We start from the raw sequence: 16,919 nt of genomic DNA on the forward strand, positions 1-16,919 counted from the left end.
CCATCAAATGCTGCCTTGATACTGAAGGCAGCTACTCTCCCTTCTCCTCTGGCATTCAGCTCTTGTGTCCATTTCTGGATCAAGACTGCGATGAGGTTTGGTGCTCAGTGGATCTGGCAGAACCCAAACTGAGTATTGGTGAGTAGGTACTTCTTGATGGCACTATTGATGACTCCTTCCATCATTTTGCTGTTGATTAGGAGGAGACTGGCAGGGCAGTAATTGGCCAGGTTATACTTATCCTATTTTTTGTGGATAGGACATACCTGGGAAAGTTTTCACATGTTGGTAAGATGTCAGTTGTGGGAAGTGGTGGGGGGGAGCAGCTAGTTCTGTGCAAAGGTTTTGAGGCCTGTAGTTGAGATGTTGTGAAGGCTCATAGCCTTTGCTGTGTCCATTGCGCTCAGCTACTTGGCATATGGAGTGAACTGAATTGAACATTAGCATCAATAATGGTGGGAGCCTCAGGAGGAGGCTGAGTAGATTTGTCCACTTTTGATTGAAGGTGTTTGCATACACTTCCGCCTTGTCACTTGCACCCGCGTGCTGGGCTCTACCATGGTTGAGGATGGGGATGTTCATTGAGCCTCTTATCGTTGTTAACTGCCTGATTATTCACTCATTCTTGGTTGGATGTGGTAGGGCTGCAGAGCTGTGCTCTTACCTTTTTAGATATGGGACTGCTTAGCTCTGTCTATAGCATGCTGTAAAAGGCACGTAAAACAGCCTGTATTTGTTCTTTTGTTCAGTGGTTTTGTTCTTCATGTACAAGCAGAAAGACACTCTGAAGTTTATACCAATGCATAAGGAATACCACATGCTGTCTGCTAGTTTTAAAAGAAAAACACTCTGCCAGACTGATGACAATTTAAGTTAATGCATTAAGTATGTGCCAAAATTTAGGAGGTTAAATTGGTTAGTTTAGTCTGTGGTTTCATGGATTATTTAAATGCTCAATGTGTGAATAATAAGCATATTACAGACCTGAAAAGCTGATGGACAGCACCTTCATTTTAACTAAAAATCACCTGTATTCTATTTCAGAAGGATGGTGAGGATTTGCTAAAGAAACTGCTTGTATGTCTAACTTGCAAAGAGCAAACTGAAAATTGTCATTGCTTTAGCATGCATAACAATAATGGGCAAGAAAAAGATCTTCATTTTACGGAGATAATAAAACCTGAATCGTGCCTACAACCGGAACAGCTTTCTCCCTTGAATACAAAACAGCAAAGCTCCAGCTACAGGGACCAACAGCTAGTCAATGATAACCCTTCAACCCCTGATGGAAATATTAATCAGAGGGAATCTCTGCGTACTCCAGTACTAAATGAACAGAAAATTGGAGCAAGGTTCCTGAGCTTGTCTACATCGAGCAGCCAGGTTAAGCACTTAAAACCAGCAGTGGTTTCAAATGAACCAAGTGAGTATTCTTTAGCTGTTGATGCTTCATGAGCCAATTTAAACAACGGTGACCCTTTAAGCCTGACAAAATTGGTTATACCATTTAAATGAATGTAAAATTTGTCAACTCTTTGGTCTGTTAATGTTTTGAAAGATTCTTTGAAAATACGTTGACTAGTGTGTCACAAAGTTTTGTTTTGTGATTAGTGCCTAGGATTTGATACCAATTAAATAGCCATATTTTAAAACAAATTTTATCAAATAGATTGAATGGTGATACATTTATAAAATTTGTTAACTAACAAATAAACTATCCTTTGACTAGATTCTAAGTCAAATTAAATATTAGAATTAAAAATAATGTAATTATTAGACTCCAAATTAGTTGTTTCTTTGACTTGTTACAAACTGGCCCTGTGAGAACCATTTTAGGAAATGCACTGAACTCCTGTTGTGATGAATTCCATTTTAAAGGAAGAGTTGATGGATATAAACCTTGTCTTGTTGTCACTGCAATTTGTGATGCCACAACATACTTTTCATTTAACTATTTGATTTACAGTACAGGAATAAGCCATGAAATTCTAGAGGGCAGAGCACAGGGGCTTTGCCAGCCAGAGGGCTGGAATTTGGGGTAGAACTTGATTCTGCCCCATCAGAGAGTGCTATAAATTCCAGCTGGGAGAAGGGTGCAGGCAAGTCATCTTCCCACCTCCCTTTGTCAAGAGGGCATGTCTGGGGGAGTTCATTGACTACCCCACGAGTTCTGTCCATTATCACCTTGTAAGGCCGCAAGGGAACTCCCAGCTGAGAGCTGATTTGAGGGCCTTGCCCAGATTAAGGTAATATTTCCAAATCCAATTCCAAGCTTGGCACCGAGCTCCCTTAGAAGTAGTTTAAATAATTCTGCCCCCCCTTACTGGGCGACCGATCTGGCATCACACCATTCCGATTTTCCTTGCCGCTGTTGAGTCAGGTGCATCCAGTCTGCTCTTACGGGCACGGGCCGCCTGCTTTGAGTAACTAAATAACCTCATCCCCAAATTTGGGATAGAGTCTACAGCTGGATCCAGAGGCAGGTGGAAGTTCAGCTCTACTGCACTTCTGCCGGCAGAGCGAGACTCCCGGAATTTCAACCTGCACATATCTTTACAAACATTTCACTAAAACTAATCATCTTCAGGTTGACTATTTTAAAATTTGCTGCAAATTTTGTTGCTGGAACAAGGTACAAGAAAATCGTCTAACACAATAGTTTTTGTCTGCTAAGGAGTCCCACAGAAGAAGCCATAGTTGGCAGAAGAATTAACTTTTTACACTGTTTTTGCACATTTTGTGGTCTGTTCCGAGCAGCATAAGCAGAGGTCTGGGAGCATAGGAACAGGAGTAGGCCATTCGGCCACTCGAGCCTGTTCTGTCATTCAATTATATCATGGTTGATCTGTATCTTAAATCCATTTAGCTGTCTTGGTTCCAAATCCCTTAATACCCTTGGCTAATAAAAATCTGTCAATCTCAGTTTTTAAATTTTCAATTGACCTCCCTGCAAGTGATGCCTGTATAGCAGGAGAAAAAGAGGACCTGTACTCTTACAAATATTACAGGGATGGAAAAAAGCCTGAAAATGACTGGTCTACACATTTTTGTTGTTGCACCATATTCTAGTGTGTTTTATACTATTTTTGTGTGTGTTTTGTTTTTTGCAATTGATCCATGGTTTTTCCATACAGAAATGCTGCTAATGGGAAATATGAATAGGCTATTGCATTGTACAGATTTTAGGAATCATGAGAAGTTCATGATTTTGGTGCCAAATACAGTGTGGGCTTTCTCTCATGCCTGAACCTCCAAAACCCTGTAGTGCAGGAATAATTTCCCATTCCTTTTTTTAAAAAAAGGAATGTCAATGCTAGTTAATCCATTATGGATTCTAGGCCTGAAGACAGATTAGGATCCCAATGAGATTTTTTTTCCCCAGAAATATCAACAGTTGAGGTTTACTTTGCTCTATCTGAAAAGCCTTTACAGTTAATGAACTAATCACCAGCATATACTGAACAGCCATAGAAACAAAATGTTAAATATTAATCTATTTGTAAAATGTTGGAATGGATCAGCCTGAATGTGGTTTTTTATGTTGTATCTCAGTTGTGCTTTCCAGTGATGATGAAGATACAGATAAAACGCAATCTAGTGTTCATTTCACCACGTTAACTCCAGAGATTAAACGTTTACGTCTGGGGAGTATGCCGCTGTCAACTGAGAGCTGTAAAAGAGAGACTGAGACTGCATCAGCAAAGCAGGAGCCAGAGAATATGAACACCTGCATAACAGACAAGGTACACACTACACTGGCAGGAATTGAATCAATGTATTCCTTGGTCTTTTCTTCAGAGACCCCTAATAGTGCAGTAATGCTGCAGAAAACATCCCATGTTACTAACTTGTTATAACTTAAATTATTTCTCGTACTTCTCTATCAGTTTTCATTACATCTAAAGATTGTTTTTTTGCAGTTACAATTAATAACTAAATAATATATGCACTGTGAATTCTCTAATATATGCATTTTAAAACAAATTCAGAGGTGGGTTCCCTGAAGGCTCCTGTCTGATGTTTTGACCTTTCATCAGCTGCAGTAGATTTAAAATTGCTGGTTCAGAAGGGCTTTTGATTCCTGATTCATATTTAATTCTTCCCTTTCTTAAAATGTGATTTTTATCTTTTAATAGATGAGGATGTTAAATCTATTTGTCCTCATTATAGAGTATCATTTTCAGTTTCAATTTTTATTTGCCATTTTTTCAATGTCTTTTTAATAGAGTTTTTAGATTTGTTCTGTTCTTCATGGTTGTTACATTGAGTCTACAGCACAGAAACTGCCATTCAGTCCAACTAGTCTAGTGTGACGTGTTTATGTTCCACACGAGCCTCCTCTCTCCCTACTTCATCCACCCCTATCAGCATACCCTTCTCTTCCTTACTCCTTTGTGTGCTTGTCTAGCTTCCCCTTAAATGCATCTATGCTATTTGCCTCATAATCCTTGTGGTAGTGTGTTCCACATTCTTACCACTCTTTGGATAAAGAAGTTTCTCCTGAATTCGCTATTGGATTTATTAGTTACTATCTTATATTGATGACCTCTAGTTTTTTGACTCCCCCACAAGTGGAAATATTTTCTCTGACTACTCTATCAAACCCTTTCATTACCTTTAAAGACCTCTATCAGGCCACCCCTCAGCCTTCTCTTTTCTAGAGAAAAGAGCCCCAGCCCGTTTAGTCTTTCCTGATAAGTATATCCCCTCAGTTTTAGTATCATCCATGTGAATCTTTTTTGCACCTTCTCCAATGCCTCTATATCCTTTTTATAATATGGAGATTGGAACTCTGCACAGTACTCCGTGTGTTCTAACCAAGGTTATGTACAAATTTAACATCTCAGCTTTTCAATTCTGTCCCTCTAGAAATGAACCCCAGTGCTTGGTTTGCCTTTTTTATTGCCTTATTAACCTGCGTCACTACTTTGTGATTTGTGTAATTGTATCCCAAGAGCCCTTTGCTCCTCTACCCCATATGTAAGCAATATATGGCCTCCTTATTCTTCCTACCAAAATACACCACCTCACACTTATCTATATTGAATTTCATTTGACAATTACAGACCCATTCTGCAAGTTTATTAATGTCTTATTGCATTTTAACGCATTTGTCCTTTTGTATTAACTACATCTCCCAATTTTTTGTAATCCGCAAATTTTGAAATTATACTTCCGATTCCCGAGTCCAAATCGTTGTTGTAAATTGTGAACACCATTGGCCCTAGCACCAATCCATGTGAAACACTACTTCCCACCTTTTTCCAGTCTGCGTAGCTACCTTTAACCCCTACTCTCTGTTTTCTGTTTTGTAGCCAGCTTGCTATCCATTCTGCTACCTCTGCCTCCACATGCTCTGACCGTAGTCATGAGTCTATAATGTGGTACCCTTAAAAGGTTGTCTTTCTATTTTCAGCTAAGGTTACAGAAGCTTTCAATTAAAGATCACCGTTTAATTACTTTAAATCATTGAGCAACTCAATTGAGATCTTGGCACTATTTTGTGGCTCCTAGGTCAATTTTGACTTTTAGGCGAGCGACCTGCTGCTGCACTGGCCAGTCTTCCGGGGCTCATTTAAAAAAAAATCAACTCTTGCCTTTGGTGGGCTTCTTCAGTTCCAGCGACCGTGGAGGTCAGAGCCTGCACGATGCACGCTCCAACCAGTTCTGATTACAAATGGCGATCAGGGTCCTATTTATGTCGTTCATATTAAAAGGGGTCTATCGACTGAAACAGGCAGGAGCTTTGGATACTTGGCGGTAGGCAGCTTTCAAAATGGAGCCAGCCGCATCACCAATGTTACAGCCCCGTTTTGAGGCCATGCTGCCCCGTTAACTGCAGTTGAAGGCAGTGAAAATCGACCCCTTAATTAGTGAATAAAACTGTGTTGAAAGATTGTACAACAAATCAAAGAGTGAACGGAATAAAAACTTCTTGCATCTCTCTAATGTTGGATATCTGTTGTGTTCAGGATGCATATGAAGTAAATGAGAAGAATAAATTAATCGATGTAATGCAAAGTATGGATTCCTCTTTGGAAAATAGTGCGATGACAAAAGCAACATTGGATCTAAAATTTGCTGCCCTAAATATGGGAGGAATGGAAGGAAATGATCAAGGTTCTGTAATGGTATGTTATTTTTACAGACAGCATTTTAATTGTTCATGACCAAGGTTGGTGGAGAGGGAGAAATAGGCATATTGTTCTAGGGCTTGCTTATCTGTTGTACTTATGTGGATGTAGATCCATTCAGAATTGTTGCACTTTTTACTGCCACCGGAGGCCCCCAGTGAGCAACTTTATTGGAGCTTGTACCAGTGGCATAAATCTTGAACAGCATTATATTGCAGTTTATTCATTTTCACAGGTTAGTACATCTGGAAAAAAGTTTTTAGCTCAGGACTTACTGATTTTAAGCCCCTAAGTACCATTCATCTTCAATCAATTTACTCTTCCTTTCAGCTACCAGGTCATTGTTGTGTACTCCACTATACAAGAATGAGATGCAAAGTGTACCAGTGCTGGACTTACTGGAGAAATAAAACCATTAAAAGTACAAATCTGGATTAACCTGATCAACTATCACTACCTAGTGTAGAAGCTAACAATCTTTCTTTATATTTTCAATTTCCAGGATGGAGAGATTCAGAATCCACTAATAACACATTTGTTCAAACTTGCATCTGTCCATCTATATTTAAACAGTATATACTAGAATATGCCTGTTAGCATATTTTTCTGGTGTATCCTACTTTAGGGTATTTTCTCTTCCTTTGTTGTGGCTTGATTGATTTTCCTTTCTGCTCCCTGTGTTTCCCATCCCCCACATGCAAACTTTTTTTTAAAAGAGTTAAAAGTGGAGAGAGAGGCAAGTGCCGGAGAAAGAAATTCTGTACAGTATAGTTATATCCAGTCAGCCAGAGGGGGGTGGTGTTGAATTTGGCCAGGATGATCTTGGTGCTGCAGATGGGATGGAAACCAGATTCAAACAGGGAGTGGTTGAAGAGGAAGACTCTGAGTTGGGTAATGATGATGTATTAGGCCTTTGAGACAAATGTGAGGATTGAGAATGCCCAATATTATCAGAGAGGTGGAGATGTTTTGTTGAAGGAAGAGGGTAATGACAGATGTTCTGAAAGGTCAGTTCATTTTGGAATGGCACAAAGTCCATCAAGAAGTGAAGATGGAGAGGATGGTGGAAGGACGAGGGCGGCCGTTTGTGGTGAACTGCTTGGGAGCATCTTTACCATTCAGGAGGATCCTAGATTACTAGGAGGTTGGGAAAAGAAAATAGGGGAAAAAATGCTTGAGAAAGTAAAGCCAGACCTGGTGGTACATGATTAGCCAGTTGTGAGCAATATGCACTTTCATAGCTGCCATCATCCCCCTCCTCAAAGTCCGTACTTGATCTGTCTTTCCCCTCCAACTACTAACCTCCCCTTGTTCAAGGTCTTTGAACAGATGGTTATCTCTAAACTGTGCTTGCTTCTCTCAACTATCTGTTTAGTCCAGTTTTCGTCCTGTCCCAACCCTGAGCCCAGCTTTGATTCATGTCACCAATGGCATTCTATGTGATTAACCATGGTGCTTTATCCTTCCTTATCTTCCTTGATCTCTCTCTGCAGCATTCAATGGTCAATCATTCCCACCTCCGTCACTGCCTCTGCTTTTGCATGGTTCCATTCTGCTTGTCCCAGAACTGCCTTTGCCTCTAGCTCCCACACAGTCACCTGTGGATTCCCAAAGATCCATCCTTTGGCTCCATCCTCTTCCTCATTGACATGTTCCTTGTTGACATCATCTGTAGGCACTGGACCAGCTCCAGGTGTGTGCTGACAACACCCAGCTTTAGCTCTCCACCACTTCACTCAACCCCATGACCATTTTTGTGCATTCCTACTACCCGCCTGACATTGTAATGGATGCCCCAGAATTTCCTATAGTTGAACTTTGGGAAGACTGAAGCCGTTGTTTTCGGCTGTGCCAAAAACTTCACATTATTGTAATCGAATCCCTACCCACTCTCTGTCTGTAAGCTTGGAACGGACCAGACTGCACACAACCTACCTGTTCAGTTTGACATGGAGCTGAGCTTCAAACCATCACAATATTGCTCTTCTTTGTTCCTGCCTTACCCTCATTGCTGCTGAAACCCTTATCCATACCTTTTGTTACCTCTAGACTTCTCCAATGCCTTCCTTGCTAGGCTTCTGACTTCCATCCTTCACAAGCTCCAAAACATCTAAAACTGCTGCTTGCATCCTGTCCCACTTGCCTATCACCTCCATTCTTGCTTCCTGTCCCCCAAAGGATCAAACTTAAAATCCTTGTCCTAATCTACAAGTCCTCCCACAGCCTCCTTCCATACTACCTCTGCAACCTTTTTCAGCCTTGTGTACCCCTCCTGCACCCTACGGTCCCCTGGCTCTGGCCTCCTATGCTTCCTTCATTCTATCCGTTCCACTTTTCACCACATACCCTGTTTAACTATCATGACCCTAAACTCCATCTACTTGCGGTCCTCTTATTCCTCCAGAATGCTCCCAGATTCAATGCACGTTAAAATTGTGGCATGTAAGGTGTGTCTCAACAGTTCTCTTTTATGGTTGAGCTCGTTGGCATGCAATGGAATAGCTTTCTCCAGCCTGCGGGTGAAATTATTGATATATCATTCAGCTATGGTACGTTTGGGCATGTAAATCTGCTCTGTTCCACTAGCTATGTATTAGCTTTGAATGGTACAAAAATCGAGTTAATTGTAGTAACTACTTTAATGTTTAATTTACTTGTGACCCTTCAGAGTAAATTTTTTTTTGGTTTTATAGGCAGCATTATAGTAGAAGCCAGAATGCTGGAAAATGCTCCAAAAAGCATCTTTTTTTAAAAAAAAAACTCTTGTGGGAGGAGAGGGGAGCTTGCCCCAAATCCCCTTGGAAAATTAATCTTGCGTCTTTAGTGCTCATGCCTCCCTTCAACAATTTCTAAATCTGTTCCTATAAAAAATGCACTTTTGTACACTGTCCCTGTGCTACAACTAACAGAATATTGGGTAAAACTGCAACTAAAGTTTATGACAAGCTCCTGTTCCACTGTATTCTCAATATCATAGAAACATAGAAAATAGGAGCAAGAGTAGGCCATTTGGCCCTTCGGGCCTGCTCCGCCATTCAAAATGATCATGGCTGATCATCTAACTCAGTATCTTGTTCCTGCTTTTTCCCCATATCCCTTGATCCCTTCAACATTAAGAAATATATCTATCTCCTTCTTGAATACATCTAATGACTTGGCCTCCACTGTCTTCTGTGGTAGAGAATTCCACAGGTTCACCACCCTCTGAGTGAAGAAATTTCTCCTCATCTCAGTTCTAAATGGCATACCCCGTATCTTGAGACTGTGACCCCTGGTTCTGGACTCCCCAGCCATCGGGAACATCCCTGCATCTAGTCTGTCTAGTCCTGTTAGAATTTTATATGTTTCGATGCGATCACCTCTCATTCTTCTAAACTCTAGTGAATATAGGCCTAGTCGACCCAATCTCTCCTCATACGTCAGTCCTGCCATCCCAGGAATCAGTCTGGTAAACCTTCGTTGCACTCCCTCCATGGCAAGGACATCCTTCCTCAGAAAAGGAGACCAAAACTGCACACAATACTCCAGATGTGGTCTCACCAAGGCCCTGTACAACTGCAGTAAGACATCCCTGTCCCTGTACTCAAATCCTCTTGCAATGAACGCCAACATACCATTCGCCTTCCTAACTGCTTGCTGTGCCTGAATGCTCGCTTTCAGCGACTGGTGTACAAGGAGACCCAGGTTGCACCTCCCCTTTTCCCAATCTATCACCATTCAGATAATCTGTCTTTCTAATTTTACAACCAAAGTGGATAACCTCACATTTATCCACATTATACTGCATCTGCCATGTTCTTGCCCACTCACCCAACTTGTCTAAATCACATTGGAGCCTTTTTGCATCCTCCTCACAGCTCACATTCCACCCCAGCTTTATGCCGTCTGCAAACTTGGAAATGTTACATTCCGTTCCCTTATCCAAATCATTGATATATATTGTAAATAGCTGGGGCCCAAGCACTGATCCCTGCAGTACCCCGCTAGTCGCTGCCTACCACACGGAAAAAGACCCGTTTATTCCTACTCTCTGTTTCCTGCCTGTCAACCAATTCTCAATCCATGTCAGTATATTCCCCCCAATCCCATGTGCTTTAATTTTGCACACTAACCTCTTGTGTGGGACCTTATCAAAAGCCTTCTGAAAATCCAAATACACCACATCCACTGGTTCTCCCCTATCTATTCTACTAGTTACCTCCTCAAAAAAACTCCAGTAAATTTGTTAAGCATGATTTCCCTTTCATAAACGCATGTTGACTTTGTCCAATCCTGTTAATGCCTTCCAAGTGTTCTGATATCACATCCTTTATAATAGACTCTAGCATTTTCCCCACTGCTGATGTTACTTGTTTTCATTTGTCACAGGCAAGGGTTTTGGTTTTCATAGGGAAATGTGAATCCCAAAATACTGGCTAAAACTCCTAGAAACCCATGTGATTAAAAACAGAATTTAGCTTGGATGTGCAGTTTTTTGGGGGTGGGGCCTGTCTGCTTTATTGAAGCTGTTCATCAGTTTTTGAGCATTTTCTAGGTTGTCATATATGTACACCTGTAATTCAATGCAGTCTATTCCAGCTAGAACTCATTTTATGCATTCTATGGCCGTATGAATGCATTTCAAATGTCTATTTTTAATTCTCTGGAAGATTTTTTTAAAACAGTTTTTGTTTTGTTTTTCTTGCAGTTTGGTCGTGACAATATTGCAATATCCTTTTCAGGTAATTTGAATAAAATGTGCTTATGGTTATTAAAAATGAATGAGGTGTTCAATGTTAACAAAGCAGAATTGGTTTTGTCCACTAAGTAAGCTTATAGTAAAATGGATACTGTTGTACTAAAACTCCCAAATAGCGCAGCTTTAAATTTACTGTTGCTATTGGATTAGAGATCGTTCTGTGTTTGAATTTTTAAAAAGATTTTGATGGACACCAACTTTGTGCATTTAACCAGAGTTTTAGACAATACTATATGCACCTGTGTATATATTAAATGAATCATCTTTGGAACACAGAATGTTTGATCTAACTTATTTTTTTCTTATTATTTTCAAACCTAATCTTGATTTTTAAAAATATATTATAAAATAGATGTAAGTGTTTGAAATTGCTAATTACAGGAGTGAAGCTCACTGTGTCAATGAATCTTAATTGAGTTTTGCATTATCTTTGATTAGTATTTTTTTCTTTTTAAAAGGCTATCCTTGCTCCTCGATGTCTCTGATTTTTCTCGAGTGAGTAGCTGAGCCATTCAGACCAGGAAAGTGCTAGGCTTAATCCCAGGTCTGTGTTCATTAGCTGATCTCAGTGAGTGGCTATAGGAGCATTACATTTGGCCTCATTCCCCTTCCTAACTTAAGACGCATTATCAGCCAGGACCGCCACTCCTGATTGCTGTCCAGCAACTCCTGAACGTGTGGATGTTGGGTGAGGACAAGATCAGGCTCAGTTATGATACCTTGCACTCTCTCCAACTGCCCCCCCCCCCCAACCAACTCCCCAGGTCGAATAAGCCTTTGACACTTGTTACTTACATGAATATGACCAATTGGCAAGGTACAAGAGGGACACCAACAGCTGTGAAGCCTAGCCCCATCAAGGAGTCAACCTTGAGGGAGAATATTAGCAAGAGGAAAACTTAATTCATCATCCATTTCCTCACAAAATAGGATTGTAGTAGCAACTTTTTAAAACAAAAACAATTGGTTAACTTTGGGAATGAAAGAGTCCACAGGTTTGTTTTCAGTGTGGATTCCTTTAATGTAATGTTAATATCTTAATTTAGCTTAAAGTATTAAACTTATATTACTGTTATTTCTTTTACAGATTTGTGTGATATAAACCATTCATTATTACTGGATACCTCTCACTTAAAGAAATACAGCCTATGGGAGAGACTGTCTGATACAGTCTTTGAGAATCACTCAGTCATTTTCCTATGGTTTGCTGCAGATTACGTAGATGAAGTCAACAAACAGTTACAAACCACTTCCTCAAAACATGAATGTAAGTGTGTATTTGTTTTCCTTTTGGGATCTACCTTTTAATGCTATTTTATGGCAGTTGTTTTCTCCTCTGGGTATGCAACCTTACTTTGAGATATCTTCCTGCTTTAAATAGCCTTTGGTTGACCCGCAGGGAATTGAGCTATGAAAGCGGATGGATGGGTTTCCCATTGTGCCAGTGAATTGGGTGGGAAACCTGCCCATTGAGATTCTAATGAGGCCAGGGAATCAAAATACCCCGGGCCTGTTTCCTGGGGCAGTGGGTGAGTTTCAAATGCACTCCACTTCCTAACTGCCCAAATCTGCCTGGAATTGATATCGAGGCCCTAGTTCCAAAAGTTGATTCTGGCAAAACTGAGGAGGCCTCTTTACTTTTAAAAAAAAAATTGCAGCACCTCAAGTATCTGATCTTGAATTCATGGTCCTTTGTTGAGTTGTATATGATTTACATTTGAAGTGAAGTGTAGGGAGCCTGATTTCATTTTTTTTTTGGTGAAGTTTTTGTTCCTGTATTTCACTACAGCTGTTTTTCTTTGCAGATAAGTGCAATGAGTTTATCTTCATTCAACTTTTCAAACCTTTACAAGCAACAGAAACAACAGTATTGAAGAATATGATGGCTGATATCGGTGCAAGGAATGGAATTGCAGACTTGTGTGAAATTATGCCATTGGAAGAGACTTGTCAGTTACTGGCTAAGTTTAGTTCGGAGCAGAGCTCCTCCTTGTCGTCTTGCTGCAAAACCTTACAGCAACAAGTGGATATGGCTACATTATTGCAGGAGCCTCCATTGTCTCAGGTGACTTTGTAGATTAAGGTGGATCCATGGCAATTACTGCATTTGTACAAAAAAAACTAGGTTTCTCTGAAATACTTGGGAGTACCTCAGTTCATTGAGGCTACAAAAAGCCAGTAAACCCATTTGCAACTTTCCAAAGCTTTTCATGAGTTTGAATTATTATTGACTTTTTTAGTTTAATTATCTTTCTTCGACTAAACGTGTATAGTTCATATTCTGTGTTTTAAAAGTACAACAGTTATACAGTAGAAATATTTATCTGCTAAAGGATGTAACTTTGCTACATATATTATGTACAAATGGAAACATGTAGCTCATTAAAAATGAACTGAGTCTTGAATGGACTAGTAAAACTAAGCATCTTTTCCTTGATAGGCAAATTGAGGTGAATTAAATATTTAATCAACTTTTGATCAATAGGGGAGGGTTAAGAACAGGAAGGAATAAAAGAATGTTTTCCCAATAAGAAAAGGTTAATTTACATTGAAATTTCACTATACATGTGTCCTACAAAATTGTACAACTACAGTACAAGACACTGGGTAATAAGTGAATTAGGCATACCCACCTAGGTTCATAAATCAGTTGTTGCTGGAATTCAGCTATGCCCGAGGGCTGAAGGGCAGTTAGTGCGGAAAGCAGAAATGTATCCCTTGTGAAGCAGAGAGTCGTATTTACGTGTGGCTGTTAAGGAACACTGGGCCAAGGCGATGGAGCGTAGCTCTGCATTAGCATGTACTGTACTTGAACTGGGAGTGCTTAATGTTGATATCCAAAGTTGAAGAATGACCTGAGGCTCAGGAATAACATTTTTCCCTTCTCACAGACTTGCTCCTCCAAAGAATTCAGCATATTTTATAATATGCAATATGGCTTGATTGCAAATAAATTTACACTTTCTGTTGAACTTCAAAGCAACTAGAATATTAAATTTGCAAGTATTGATTATAGTGTTCATTGCAATCCAGGTTTGAATATGTTAATCTGGTAATAACACTGAAGTAAGGTGGAAATGTCATTCACGTGTGTGAGAGCAGTGCAATCAACTTCATTTTCTGTTCAGGAAAATAAATTTTGATGCTATTTTAGAAATGTATTATGAAATGCATCATGGTAAATCAATGGCCTTAGCAAGGAACCTGTAATGCAGCATAACTCTTAGATAATATAGAGCATTCAGTTTTTGTTCATTTCTGGTTCTGTTTTCACTTCTGTAGGAAGAAAATGTAAGTCCAGTGAAGCCAAATAATTATACCTTGTGTCACGTACGGAGGAAGGACCAGTACATGGTTTCGATTGTTTCAAAGCAAGAGAAGCAGAGGCACATATTTAGACACAGTGGACCAGTTCAGAAGTAAGTTTGTTTATTATTTTTGTGTATATATAAAATATCACACTTTATACATACCCTTCAAAAGACAAGTGTGTCAGTTCTTAATAACTTGTGTATCTGGTCAATTGAGTGGGTGATGGCTTGTAAGGAACCAGTTCTAATAGTTGACAGATGCAGGTTATGAGACAGTTTCTGTGGGAGCTCTTTAAGGCCAAATAACTCTATAATTTTGATATTTTTAAGTGGACAAGTGCCTACTTTTAAATACTTTTTTTTTGTGTACCCTACCTCCGTATTTGTAAAGAATTAGGATCAATCTCAATGGATGATCAAATCTCATGCTATCCTGTGTAGGGTTGATTCGAGTGACATACTCACTATTCTGTATCGTATCTGCCTATGTCCTGTTACCATGCACTTCTGATGGAACTGAATCTGGCTTTAAGTGGGTGTGAATGCATAGCTACACTGCCAGACATCTTTTAAAATATGGCTCTGATGAACATAAGAACATAAGAAATAGGAGCAGGAGTAGGCCATATGGCCCCTCCACCTAGCTCCGCCATTCAATAAGATAGTGACTGATCTTCGACCTCAGCTCCACTTTCCTGCCCGATGAGATGTGTACTCTGCATGAATTTCTTTTCAGATAGCAAGTTTTAAAAATATGTTGGACAGATTATAAGCAATTCTACTGCCTGCAATATAGAGACATTTTATACATGGCTGAAATTTATTCTGTTGCACCTGAAAAAATTAGTCTTATGCTGTGCTGGTCAAAGTGTTTGTGTAGGGCAAATAATTTACTATTTCTATAGGTGTGCTCCAAGGCCTTGAGAAATGTGGCTTTGTAATCTGGCCTCTTCTTTCATTCCTGTGGGTAATCACCAGGTTTTAGCTTAATGTTGCTTAATGGCAAAGAAGCTGGGAATGTACACTTGACCTTGAGCGTCAGGGTGTGGACCTGTATTCCACTGTAGAACATGGAGGTGTTAAATATTAGGGTTACCTGTTTCAGTAACATTGGGGAAAATATATAACTCATTTCTTCCCCCAGCTTTCTCTGGTATATAAACCAAACAAGTATCCAGATGTTGGAATTAATATTCATAAGTTAAACCTTTTATAATCAATATGTAATTTGTCCCTAATAATCACAAAGTATTCTGCACTCATGGAATAAGGCTTGCTACCATGTTATGTATGCTGGTATATCACAAATGAATGTTGGTATTGCATAATTAAAAATGATTTTATTCTGATCATTGGAAATGAAAAAAAAAATATTATTTGAGGAAATAGTTTTAAAATGTGTTTTTACCCCCTCAGAGTAATAGTTTTCCCTCCTCCACCAACTAAAGGAGGACTTGCTGTTACTACTGAAGACCTAGAATGTCTGGAAGAGGGGGAGTTTCTCAATGATGTCATCATTGATTTCTATTTAAAGTAAGTGTTCAGGCCTTTTTTTTGCAGTCTCAAGATATAACAACAACTATTTGCATTTATATAGCACCTTTAACGTAGTAAAACATCCCAAGGCGTTTCACAGGAGCGTTATCAAACAAAATTTGACACTGAGCTACATAAGGAGATATTAGGACAGGTGACCAAAAGCTTGGTCAAAGAGGTAGGTTTTAAGGAACGTCTTAAAGGAGAATAGAGAGGCAGAGAGGTTTAGGGAGGGAATTCCAGAGCTTAGGGCCTAGGCAGCTCAGCCTACAATGGTGGAGCAATTAAAATCGGGACGCTCGAGGCCAGAATTGGAGTAGCGCTGAGATCTGAGGGTTGTAGGGCTGGAGGAGGTCACGGAGATAAGTAGGGCCGAGACCACGGAGGGATTTGAAAACAAGGTTGAGAATTTTAAAATCGAGGCATTCCTGGACCGTGAGCCATTGTAGATCAGGGATGATGGGTGAACGGGACTTGGTGCAAGTTAGGATACGGGCAGCAGAGTTTTGGACAAGCTCAAGTTTATGGAAGGTGGAAGATGGGAGGCCGGCCAGGAGAGCATTGGAATAGTCAAGTCTGAAGGTAACAAAGGCATAGATGAGGGTTTTTAGCAGCAGATGAGCTGAGGCGGGGACGGAGACAGGCAATGTTGTTGTTATTCTGTAAGCACTCCATGCTCTACTGAAGGTGAAACAGCCGGTGGTATTTTTGAGAAGGTTCAACAATTTATAACTTTTTTTGGAAATTCAGAAATTGTACCAAACATCAAGACTAAATACTGTTATTCAGTGAGAGCTTGTTGTTTTTGTCTTTTCTACTTCCAGTGCATTTTTTTCACCTTTTTAATATTGGTACAGTGCAGCTGCAATATATGCTCAAGAAATTTCAAATTTATATGGAAAGAAGTGCACATGTTATGACCTGGCAGGAAATGGAAGCTGTAAGAGAATTAAGAATAATGTTGCTAATTCTGGCTGCCTCTTCACTTTGAGGGAACAAAATTCATAGTTTTGGGAATAATCTTTTGGCAGTGTTATCGTAAGACTTGTGTTTGTAAGAGCTGCTCTACGCAACAAATTTGTGTTTACAGGCCAAAATGGGTGACGTTGTCATCTCAGGAAATTATATCACCTCATCCTGAAAGTAATGTATTCCATGATTAATTATTACACTGATTACAATAGATAAGTGGCCCTCTTT

The 16,919-nt window shown here is 39.7% G+C and overlaps 1 protein-coding gene across 3 annotated transcripts in view; it reads left to right on the forward strand.

The window, feature by feature from the left end:
- senp7 (SUMO specific peptidase 7) overlaps positions 1-16,919 on the forward strand; it is a 77,816-nt gene that overhangs the window by 43,416 nt on the left and 17,481 nt on the right. For 2 of the 3 annotated variants that reach the window (XM_067993098.1, XM_067993100.1), the window contains 8 exons: positions 1,045-1,423; positions 3,553-3,743; positions 5,973-6,131; positions 10,822-10,855; positions 11,960-12,139; positions 12,678-12,937; positions 14,155-14,291; positions 15,600-15,716. In XM_067993098.1, coding sequence (XP_067849199.1) covers positions 1,045-1,423; positions 3,553-3,743; positions 5,973-6,131; positions 10,822-10,855; positions 11,960-12,139; positions 12,678-12,937; positions 14,155-14,291; positions 15,600-15,716 — 1,457 coding nt within the window. The remainder of the gene's footprint in view (positions 1-1,044; positions 1,424-3,552; positions 3,744-5,972; positions 6,132-10,821; positions 10,856-11,959; positions 12,140-12,677; positions 12,938-14,154; positions 14,292-15,599; positions 15,717-16,919) is intronic. The other variant, XM_067993099.1, reaches the window with a different exon arrangement.

This window comes from Heptranchias perlo, chromosome 11, assembly GCF_035084215.1.
Source record: "Heptranchias perlo isolate sHepPer1 chromosome 11, sHepPer1.hap1, whole genome shotgun sequence".
Taxonomy (NCBI): domain Eukaryota; kingdom Metazoa; phylum Chordata; class Chondrichthyes; order Hexanchiformes; family Hexanchidae; genus Heptranchias; species Heptranchias perlo.